Source organism: Centrocercus urophasianus, unplaced genomic scaffold (assembly GCF_019232065.1).
Source record: "Centrocercus urophasianus isolate 14NV4802_14NV808 unplaced genomic scaffold, USGS_Curo_1.0 seq_10, whole genome shotgun sequence".
Taxonomy (NCBI): Eukaryota; Metazoa; Chordata; class Aves; order Galliformes; family Phasianidae; genus Centrocercus; species Centrocercus urophasianus.
This window is the reverse complement of record NW_024884142.1, coordinates 64,656,762-64,668,964: the sequence shown is the minus strand read 5'-3', so window position 1 is coordinate 64,668,964 and position 12,203 is coordinate 64,656,762. Positions and strand designations below refer to the sequence as shown.

The 12,203-nt window shown below is 38.6% G+C and overlaps 1 protein-coding gene across 1 annotated transcript in view; it reads right to left on the bottom strand.

The window, feature by feature from the left end:
• The window catches only part of DISC1 (DISC1 scaffold protein), a 192,295-nt gene that overhangs the window by 166,936 nt on the left and 13,156 nt on the right, over positions 1–12,203 (bottom strand). The window contains 2 exon segments of the mRNA XM_042817335.1: positions 2,142–2,211; positions 5,771–6,738. Of these exon segments, the coding sequence (XP_042673269.1) occupies positions 2,142–2,211; positions 5,771–6,738 (1,038 nt within the window).

Here is a 12,203-nt window from a genome sequence, read left to right as displayed (position 1 = left end):
CTTTTACACCACTCAAGTCTTTGTATTCTTCTAAGAGCAGGGGCTCTTTAGTTCTAAGCACAAAGGTGGAAAGCTCAGGAAGAGGAAGGAAGTGTCACAGCTCCAACTCTTCTTGCAGAGCCACAATTTCTCCATATATGTCTTTCCCAGGAGATAATCTGCCACAGGAGAAAAAACTCAGAAGTCAGTTCAGGTGTCAGGATAATAATGAAAAGTAGTTTCACACACATTAAAACGGCTGATGGTTATATTAGAAGAGGAGCTAAGACCAATAAGACAGAAAGTAGGTCAAGGACTCGAAAACTGAGGAGAAAATTAAGGATACACGGTCTCATTTTACATAGTAACATGGCATTTTCTAGGAGCACCTGCATCAAAGATAACGTTCCACTTCTCAGAGATGCAGGAGCCCAACACAAAATCTTTCAGGTGCCTCAGTATCTAGACACGTAACGTAACAAATGCTTTCCACCCATATGAGCCAGCCTTAGCAAAAAGAGAACAATTCTACCCTCAGATACTCCTCTTCGCCTTTGTCCTGGTCCAGCTTTTATTCTGATCAACAAGATCAGTTTTCATCCAAACCATTTTCCTGAGGGAAATAAATAGAAGGCTGCCAATTGCCCTCCATGCTACCCGTGTGAGAATCAGGGTGGAAAATGGAAAGGGTAGTTGATAAAAATCGGGGATAACATAACAGTGGTCCTGTTTTGAATAGACCAAACTAGCAACCAGGGAGACTACCCAAGAATTCTCTGTGCAAATCTAGAAAACTACAGGGCATCACACGCCGATCTTAAGCCTGATATGTTTGTTTGTTTGTTTTTAATTGAATTAGATGAGTACCCAGTGAATTCTGGCTAAAAATCTGAAGGAACCATATGCACTTAGTATACAGCTGTCAGAAAGTCTCCTACCAGAAACTCAATCAAAAGGCACATAAAGAATAGTAAGCATACCATAGTTAAAACACATATCAATAACATCTATTCAGTTTGACGGAGATTAAACCAATGAATGTCTACAATATGCTCAGCTGATAACATAGCTAAAGGTTTTCCCCTTTGGGAAACATCATACTAGAAGAATGACTTGTGAGACTAGCAGACTTTTTTTTTTTTTGTCTCCTATACTGACAAGGCTTTGAGAGGCCAGCAGAACCACCTACTCCCCAGACGCTGTTAAAACACATTTGAGTTACCTTGGTTATGTTCCCTCCCTCCCACGTCTTTTAAACCCCATGGTAAAAACTGCACAGCTCAAAACATTAATTTTGATAGGAAAGCTGCAAGTTGGTCTGCTCTCCATTCCCAAAAAAAAACTGAGGAAAAATACGAAGAGAAAGGGTAAAACTGTATTTTTCCACCTGCATTCTCTGAATTATCAATGCAGCTTACTGAAACACTTGCAGTACTTTCCAAACAAAGATAAATCTGCTGGGAAGAATTTCATCTAGGATGAAACTTCAAGATTGTCAAAATATGATTATCTGAACACAGACTGCCTTACCAGAAAATAATAAGAAACCTGAGATGTTAATGGATGCTCTAATTATTAACACACAGCTTATCAGAAGTGCCAATCCATTTGAAAAGCATTACTCAAATATAGATACTCGACACCAGATGTATCATCATTCTTTAGGTGCTTTTTATTCAACTCAGTGGACATCAAGTTAATCCCACAGGACAGTATCATTCACTTTTATTATAGCTACTGACCTCATTTTTCTGTGTTAGAGCTCTGCTGTAGTGTCATGACTAAATGTGGCAAGCAACAAATCACACCCTGTCAGCAGCCAGGGCCTGTCCTTTCTCTTTTCAAAGCTTTAATTCATTTCTGTATTTTTTAAAGTCATGCTGCTTCAAAACAGCTGATCCAGATGGTGGCTATTCGCATTTTAACCTTCCCACATGGTGATGTTGCTCAAGAAAATAAAAACTGTTGCTACCTGCTGCTGACCTACTTCTCTCTTTAATTTGTTTCCTGCCACATTATAGAATGAACAATAGAGTTCATTGAACTCGTCTTCCATACCTAACCACTGCAGTGTAAAAAATACAAAATAAAATTAACTGGGGGAGGAGTGGAATGAGAGGAAGCAGCACGATTCAGGGGAGGAAGGAGGGGGCAACTCTCACCTCTATCATAATCATCTGCTTCTATTGCTTTCTGCTGAAGCCTCTGAATCCGTAATATCATGGATTTTACCTGTGCATAGAAAAAAAAGTTAGTTATATAGAAGTTACATGTAAGAATCACTATTAATCTCTACATCATACAAATCTACACAATTACTATTACCTCACTAGAATGACCTTGAGAATTAAACCTCACATTTGTTAAGTAGACAGACCTACTGAAATCAGCTGCAGCCACTTCAGTCAAGAATGGCTTTGGTCCAAACATCTACAAGGGACATCAACAGCTTTTCTTGAAAAGCAAAACAGATTGTGTGATCATAGGATATTTTTCACCCTTTTCCAAGTAAGGATTATTATAGGATTCTGTCAACCTAGCGTCTACTTCTGATCCCATTCTAACTCAGTGTTCTGTTCTCTAGCCCACTTAATTTTGTGGCTATTCAAGTTTTGCACAGACAACATCCAGAATTTCAGTATGCAAACAAAAAGAGAAATGGATATTTTGGATCAAGAATACTCAGATTAAGGCAGAGAGAACTGTGCTCAATTGCAATCAATGAAGTTTAATTAAAATATATTTTAAGCTTATCTAGAAAACACTGAAATTTGCATTTTTAGAAATGTCCATATTACAAGTGGGAGGGGTGAGAAAAAAAACCCTATACCACATAGAAAGTGCCTTTACACACCAAAGACATTCTTACTAGGGTACAGTTTTCTTCCAAAAGAAAATGCTTCTCTCTAATGAATCTACATCTTTTACCAAAGTATTTCAGAAGGGCAGGTGTGCATCCAAAGGATATTAACAGTTTTTATTATATAACAAGAATTTGGTTAAAGGTATGCTGTCCTTTCCTCATTGCCCCATTCCCATCACAGTCTAGCACAGTTACAGTCATAAATTTGAGAAGTGTTTTCTTACTTAAATTTACACTCGACCTGTACCAACAAGCCATTATCAGCACTGAGAAAGGTAAACCCAGAAAAAGAATCAACATATATCCTCATAGCCCAAAGCCTGAAAGTGCTTGGGAAAGCAAGAAAATTCATACTTGAGGCATTCTGCATGTACAAAAACTTTGCTCCTTCCTAAAGCACTTTTGTATTTAAATCTTTATAGTTAAAACTCTAAATAGCATACAGAAAAAGAGGTGCAGCTGTGTAACAACTTACTAGAACCATTCAGTTGTCACATCAACACAGTCAGTGCAAATCCGGCAAGACATGTAAATTAATTGCATCTCTTACAAATATAGTAGTGAAATGGACTGGTCAGAAAACATATATAAAAGGTATAGGCAGGAGGGGGAAAAAAAGCTAGATTAATAGCAGGCTCTAGGACCCTCCAGAGGAAAAACAAATGAAAAAAACCAAACCACTGCACATAGTCCCTTACCCTCAAAATTTCTGTTGTTTTTGTTTTGTTTTCAGTAGTATTGTTTTTCACATACAGAAACATCAGTGTTTTTTCTCTGAGGCTGGCGATGAACATATAACATGTAGAAGGAACTGAAGAAGTACTGAATCCTCACCATAAATCGTTTTCTGTATTTTATGGCATATTTTTATAGAGTTCTAAAGAAGCTTACAGTAGAAATGGTTCAAATGACACTTTTTTCATATATATGATATATAACAACCATTTACACTGCGAATAGAGCATTGCTGCTTTTTGCACTGTTTATTCCATCATGCACTCCCAATGGCAGGTCATTTAAAATCTGCTTGGGTACCGCAGTACAGCCATGCCCATGGCTAAGTGACTGATGGTGCGACAATCAAGTTCTCCTGTTTGCAGGCTAGAAAGACATTTGGAGCTTGACTGCTGAAGGAGGTGCTTCAGATCAGAACATCCTAAACCTGTACCAGGTGATGAGTACCCTCTTTTTTTTTTTTTAATTAAAATGAGTGCAGAAGAAGCACAGTTTTAACAGCTTTGGTACTGTCTCCTTTTTCTGACTACAGTTGTCTTTGTTCCCTTCTGAAAAGTTTGAAAGTTGCTCATTATCATTGCAATAGGAAGGTGTTTCAAATTAAACACACAGGACCAAGGGAAAGACATCTGAAGGCACAATTCCCCAATTCTCCATTCAATGAATTAATGAATATAGAAATTAAAGATAGCAATGTTTCTTTGTGCCTACATTTGGTAGCAGACTGAAAAAGACAGAAAATCATTTTGTATTTTTATTATGTCATACATTCCCAGATTTGTAGAAAATTAATTTCCCAAGTTATCCCACACTATGGGAACATCGCCATTCCGGGCCTGAAGCTAAAACAGTTGCTCCATGTCAATGCATGTAGAGTCTGTATAAGTGTGCAAGAGAACTTAGTTTGAGTCCTACATGCATCCCCATGAAAAACAGGGATCAGAGAGTGTTGTAAACTCAGGTCAGATGACACAGACAAAAAAGTAAGAATAATGTTTCTCAGCATACTGCCTTACCCAGATAGAAGGGAACAGCCACCCTACTCCCTTAGGCCTAAAGACAACACAGTGCATCTCAATAGATACGCCTGTGCTAAGAAGTCACAAGAGCCTGCTTTCTGAAGGCTTTTCATTCTAGGGTTAACACAGATAGCATGAGCAGAACTGGTGCACCTTTCTACATGTAAGGTACACACATCCCAGGCATTGCTCCAGGGCACTAAGGGCACTGATGAGAGGCTCAGCAAGCACCCACACTCAGAGGAATTTTAATAGTTTTAAAATTCATGAGATCCAGCATGTCCATACTGAACTCCAGATTACCACTTCCGGAGTGCACAACAGAACCAAAATTTGGCTCCTTGTTGCACCTAGGCTCGTAATGGCTTTCTTCTGATGCTCCTCTGCCACCCCAAAACTATCAAAGATTAGAAAAAATCCTCCTGTACAATAAAAAGAATAATGGATCCTTTTTAAGGTCTCCTCACTCCCCTCCCACAAAGAATACAGTGAATGAGGCTACTTGTATACATGGTAAGTATACATGTGGATACGCACACATACATCCAAAAAAATGACTTCTAATCAACAGCCCATAAATCTTGTAAGGTGGAAGGAAAAAAAATATTTAATTACCAGCCTGAATTAGAGCAAGGAACGGAACCCCATCTATCATCTTGAGCGGAGTGCAATTGTGTATTAGTTTGAAGGCTACCCTCACACGTATGCCTTTCCCCTAGAAATCTTTGGCTAAATTTACACATTTTCAATTACAAAGTTCTGTTTCATTAAATCATGATGCTTCAAGGAAAAAAGATGTTACCACCTTCAAATTTTGCTCTGCATACACTCCAGTAATCTGCAGTCAAGAAAGCCACCTGCAAAAGCAGCCCTTGCTAAATTCAGAAGTTGATGTATGACAGTAGAAATAAGATCATAGTCTCAGTATGCCATAGGAGCCAATTACTGCAACATCATCACTTTGTTGGGTTTCTCTTGTTTTGGTTCTTTTAAAAACAAAACACACAGGTTCCTTCATTTTTATCATGCAGACAGATACTGAAAGCTTCTATGGAAAAGTACCATGAAACCTGTTAACATCCCAATACCCACATCAAATTAAGACATCGACATTACGAATATATATGTTTTGGGTGCCAAGAGGAGGAATCAAAGATGAAACGAGATTACAAACCTTTATTGTACTCCAGTTGCCAAGCTGGCAGTCCAGTAGTGCTGGTTCATACCTTTTTATCAAAGTATCCCAGTTTTGGTCACTGACAGTAAAACTACTTTCATAGCCTGAGGTAACAGAGGAGCCAGCAGATGCCACATCTGAGGAATCTGTAGAATATGACAGTGTTGCATCCGTATCAGAGAGAGAGAAGGTCTCACAATCCTGAAGTTTATCATTTACTGTGTTCTCAATTTCAGGCTTCAAATCCTCACTGAGCCTAGAGAAGCAACATAAAGCCCCTGAGTGCTCCTGAGTTTTTGTTGCCTCTCCTGGCTCCTGCAGATCTCTGGCACTGCTGGGATGCAGAACACTTGTCTTGAGTTCAGCATCACTTACTCCAGAGGCTGAATTCAGAGAGAGCTGTATGAAGCTGAAACTCGAACGAAAACTATCACGTGGACCACCAGAACAAGAAACAACGTCCCTGTTTTGATATTCACAGTTATTATTCACTTCTGCCTGATCCAACACATGTATCTTTAGGGGCTCACCCACTTCAGTTCCACAGTTCGTCTGCCGTGTATCACTTACTACAGAAACAACTTTGCTTGTTGTTTCAGCAGGGTAAATTGATGCTATGTTTTCTGACCATGGATTCTTGGAACACGAAAAATTTTCGCAACTTCCTGGCATATTTACAGTAGTGCCCAAAGCTGTTACCCCATCAGCAAGAACTACAGCACTACTTGCAATTGAACTACAGCATAAGAACTCAACGTTATTTTTCTGTTCTCTGCAGAGAGAGAAGTCCTCCAGCTGTTCACAGTGCCTCTTGTCATGCTTGAACTCCTCTGGACTGAAGGACTTGCAGGCACCCAGGGACTGAAATTGGAGCTGTCGCTGAGCCTCTGGCCTCATGTATCCAGGTCTTTTTGCCAGTTTCTTTTTACGAAGAGAGCCAGAAGGTATCAAGTGCTCCAGACCATCTGGAGGGGGTAAAAAAAAAAAAAAAAAAAAAAAAAAAAATTAAGTCAGTAAAGCACTTCTGCAGTTTCTTAAGGGTAATATATTGTAGCATTCAGCAATTTCAGACAATGCATCAGTTTCCACTTTAACAAAACAAAGACGCTGCCTGTATTGCAGACAGACGTGATAAGGTGTTACCAGAGAACTGTGTGCATTCACTCACTTTCTTGCACCTGCTTTTAAGTGAACTCGCTGATACAACAGGACACAAACCCACAAACAGTGAATCCGTGGCCTTCCAGTCTGTAGCTGTGCTCTGCTATTTCTCATTCTCAGATCACTCACAGCACAGAACTTACTTAGTCTCACTGATACAGAACAATGTCTGAAAAGACATACGATCACATAAGACCAAATCTGCATCAAAAAAAAGGGAACAACACTAGAAAATTTTTCACATAACTTGTTACTGCTCATGCCTAGTTCTCTGGTGTTTTATTAATACAAGCATTTCAAATTCAGCTTCCAGAACAGCTGCAGCTCTTTAAAAATCTATGGCTGCGTATCTGTTATTCTAGTGAGATATTTTATAGATCTTCATTTACTGTTTTCACCTGCTGTAGGGAACCTGCTTTGGCAGGGGGGTTGGACTCGATGATCTCTGGAGGTCCCTTCCAACCTCTACAATTCTGTGATTCTGTGATTCTGTTTTACCTGCCACCCAAATAATAAGCGTTAAAGTTTTGAATGCAGGACTCTCAGTCTGAGAAAACTAACACCACCATAAGATTGCTAACATTAATGCAATGTTATGTAAAAAGGTCTTATACTCAACAGCTAAATTTCCCCATGTATATTCAATACATATAGATGAAAACACAGATTAGCTGCTTTCAGAGTGCAATAGAAAGAATCAAGATAAAAAAAAAAAAAAAAATCACTGAAAGAGAAAGATCAAAATGTAGCACTCTATTTTTGCTATCTCCATTTTAAATACATATATATATATATATTTATATATATATAAATAAGTCTGCTATGCCAAGAGGCAAAGATAAAGAGGACTACTCCCAGCTTCTTAAGGATTTACCACTTTTCGAAATGTATTCCATTCTTCTATCTTGCACACAATCAGGGGAATATCAGCTCTGCCTGTTACCCATTTTGTATCACAAAAACATACTGAAATGGCTTATTTGCAAGACTAGCACTTCAAAGGAACTTAGTGACTAGCTGAATTATGCCCCGGATTAGCTGCCTTCTATTCATTGAAACAGAATCCACTGCCAGAACCCCAGGTACCAGAATTATTCTGATCACAGGCATAGTGGTATTCCAAAAGGCAATTTTTGCTTTCCCCCCCCTGCAAAATGCATTAAATATTCACCTCCAATCACAACCTTTTGTCGATTTTTATATTGACAGACTTGCACATACTCTGAATACCTCAGCAACTCCTAACAGAAGCCTAAAGCATACCTCATCAGAAGGACACAGTATACAAACATATAAGCACTCAACCTGAATTTTCCCAACAGACTTTTTTCAGCATTCACTATGTCTTCTCCAAGTAACCTTCAATGAAAGCAACCTGAACATGTTCCACATATTACAATACCAGCAGCTCACTATGGAACTGCAGTTGTTTCTGTATTTTGCTTCCTATTGCATAAACTAGGGTAGCCCAGCTGTCTCACACTCTCTCTTGTTAGAGGAAAAAAACCTTCCAGAAGTCAGAAATAAAGAAAGTCATAGAGTCCATCAACCCGTCTAACATAAAAAGACAGTGAAAATGCTCTACTGGGAGTAATCTAATAGAAATTATAACAAATAGAAACTATTCTTGATGTAAGGGAACAAAAATTGAACAGAGTGTTCTTCAGAATTTAATTATTTTATATGCAAAATAATGGTCAAAATTGGCCTTCAGCAGAAGAAATCCATCACACAAAAGAAGTCATACTAAGACTGGATATATTTTATCACAGTTTACAAAGGCCAGCCGCAGGCCTTGTCTGATAAAAATAGAAGTTCATGGTTGAATTATGACCAATTTAAAATTGATCACAGCAAATCACCATGAATTTCTAGGGCAAATAGATAATTACAGCTCTTCAAACACCACATTTAAACTATTCTAATGTAAGTTAAGTTTAAATTGTTAAATATTTGTACTGTACTACCTAGATGCAATTCTAAAAGCAATTTTAGTACAACTGGTATGACTTCATTATCCTGAATAAGTCCACACGGTAGGAAGCCCCACACCTGCACATGCCTCCTCGAACAAGTATCTTTCTAGTCCAAGGTTTGCCAACCAGTTCCTTTGTGGACTCCAGATCTGCCTTCTCGCAAGCCCACCAGCACAAGCCCCTCACCTGGCTACTGCACAGCAGCCAAAATGGCACCAAGATTACATCCATAGCCCAGCAGAGGTCTACTGAGGCAGCCTGAGCTGCTGACTAGACCCACACAAGAGGCAAAAACTAAAGAGCTCCACAAGGCACATTCCAGCAGGCCCCAAGGCCTATCTTGCTCAGAGGAAAGAGAAGGAAAAGAAAACTGCAGGCAGAGCCCAGTCACCAGCTAGAGAACACCTCTGTACACTCAGCCATTATGAAATCCAGATAGGACATTTCTAGGGCTTTGGCCATACTGTTTTCACACCCTTCATCCTTCTATTATATCCCTTGATGTGAAGTTCAGAATCACTTTGGTTGTTTATCATCACATATCTGAAATTTAATTAAACAGTCTGTTAGCCTTCTAAACTACAAGGTCTGCTCTGAAAGCAATGCCTCCTATTTCATGATGTTGGCCTAGAACAAGAGGCAGATGATGTTGGTACGGTGGTAGGGGTTGAAACTTTCCATCACTGTTCCATAAAATGTTGCCATGGGACAGATGGCAGCAGAGGGGCAGTGTAACAAAATGGCATCTGACATGGAAGAGTGGATGAAGCACAGGTGTGACATTGAATTCCTTGATGTGGAAAAAGTGGTACCCATTGATCTTCATCCGTTCTTGCTGAACAATTGCAGAGACCAAACAGTGGATGTGAGCACAGGGAAGCAGTGGGTTTCAGCAGTGAGGACTGTGAAAGTGGGCCACCTCTGCTGGTACAAATTTTGAAGAGCGTGGCAAGCAGGCTTCTGTTCATTGCTGGTGAAAATGCACAGCAACTGGTAGTGACTGTGTTGAAAAATACTGTTCTACAGCTGAGAATTTGCTCTATCAAATAGTGTCATTGTGCTCTTTGTAGATGCTTCAGTTTCCATAGAAGTAAACAGAAGGCATTACTTTTGGAGCATCCTCATGTCATCAGTATATCTTATGACCTGACAAAGAAACTACAGTGGAACAATTCAGATGGCTTGTTCAAGTGACAGGTCTCACTTTTCTCAGGATTCTCTCAGTTTTCTTTCAAGCACCTCAAATAGCAGATAAGTTATTTACTCTGGCAAGTAACTACCAAGTAACTACCAAATCAGAATTGCACCTTGAAACACTATGAAAGCAAAGGAAGATGATTCAGAATTATATAACACTACAATGTTATGCCTTGTATGAGATACTTCGGAACAACAACAAAAAAAAAACACATAGGTCTTCTAATTGTAATACTACAAATCAGCTCTTAAAATGCCTGTTATAATTCTAGAAGATGCAACATATATTTTCCAATCAAATGTTCTATCATGAGCAAGTGGCTTCAAATCCTAACTATGAAGGCTCAGAGAAGAATCTATTTGATTTGATCAAATCTTTCATCATAGCAAATCTTTCCCAATGAGTAACAACTCAGAGCCAGAACACAGAATGAACATTTTCCAACACTGCAAAGCAACTCATGCAGCAATGCTGCTCAAGTCTCGTTTGAGTCAGCAGGATGAAGTAGGGAAAGGGGAAGCCAAAGAGCATTTACTGCTGTTGGAACAGCACATCCTTTTTCATTCAACTTGATGCTAACGCATAGCAGGACAGTTATCTATCATGAGTCTCCATTTTCAGCCACAAAATCCACACTTTCTGACCAAATGCTCCAATTACATCTATAGGTAGAGTGCCATGAGAATGTGAAAAATTCTTACAAAATCCACTGGGGCTTTAAAGAAAGTACAGAAACACCATATTTCACAAAATCTGTCTGCCCTAACTTTGGTCCAGTAACTCAGAATGCCTGCGAGATCATTAAGTTATCCCTGAAAATAAATGAGAAATTACACATGTAGTTTTAAGAAGAGCTCAGTCGTTTGCACCTACATTACACTGCTGATGTCCATTAAAATAACAAATTCAGCTATAGAACATTGGTGGGTGGCAGCCATGGTGCCTGAGGAAAAATACTTGGTCATATTCAAAGCCAGACATCAAAGCACTGCTCCAATCAAACTCTATAGTGCTACTTCTGTTGAAGAAGCCTTAAAAACCTGCATTAAACTGTACATAAAGTGAGATGAAAATATTTATTCTTTACAAAGATACACAAGCTTAACCTTTCTCAAAGATTAATCAATCCAACATTGTAGTAACTATTATTATGGATCAGTTCTTCTATCAAAAATATGACAAAATACGCTGTGATTTCTAATTAGCTAAATTTTGACTGGTCTGGTGAATTTCAAAAGATACCACAATTCTCAAAATAAGGTGGCATCAGTCTCAACACAGCCTGTTTCAAAATAAGCCATTACAGTTTCTTTACACAAGTGTGCTTTCAAACAAAGTTACCCTTGAACATAAGCTTTTCATAAATAATGAAATGTGAATGTCTCATCCAGATTTTTAACCTAATTACTGAATGTTAGCTATACCTTGATTTATCCAGCACTTCCCAAAGTGCATCTATAGAAGGCGAGCAATGGCTGAGCTGCATAAAAATTATTCCCTCACCAAAAGCTCCTGCAATTTCTAAGATCACATGCTGAGATCAGTTATTCAGCTGCTAAATTTCCAACATGTCATGTATGAAATATACTCTGAAGTCATTAAGTGTTTATTAGTTGTTATTCTTCATTAAAAATACTTCAAAGACATTTTAGATGCAAGAGTGGTCTTCCTTAGCCAGTGTTTCAATAAAATTATTTTTATTGATACACTCCCATAATGCACATCATTGAGTTGTTATATTAAGGAGGTAAGTGGCTTGAATGTAACAACTCATCCTAAGCCATTTGAGGAAATTGCAACACTTCTCTCTAGAGTAATGATCTCACTAGTTGATACCAGCTTTAATACGCCTATCAGGTTTTTTCTTCTCCTAAAGGTGTTTTAAACCTGCTTTTGCCTTGTTAACTCTAAGGAAAAAATACAAGATCTATGAAGATGTATGCTCTTAAATATCATAACACTCCCAGTGTTAGTAACAAACACTTATTTAGCCATAGAAGCATAAGAGAAACACCTCTTTCCTTAATCACATACCACAGTGCTTTATATTGCCAACACTTTAAAATGCAAGTACACGTCTGCATCCATCACTCTT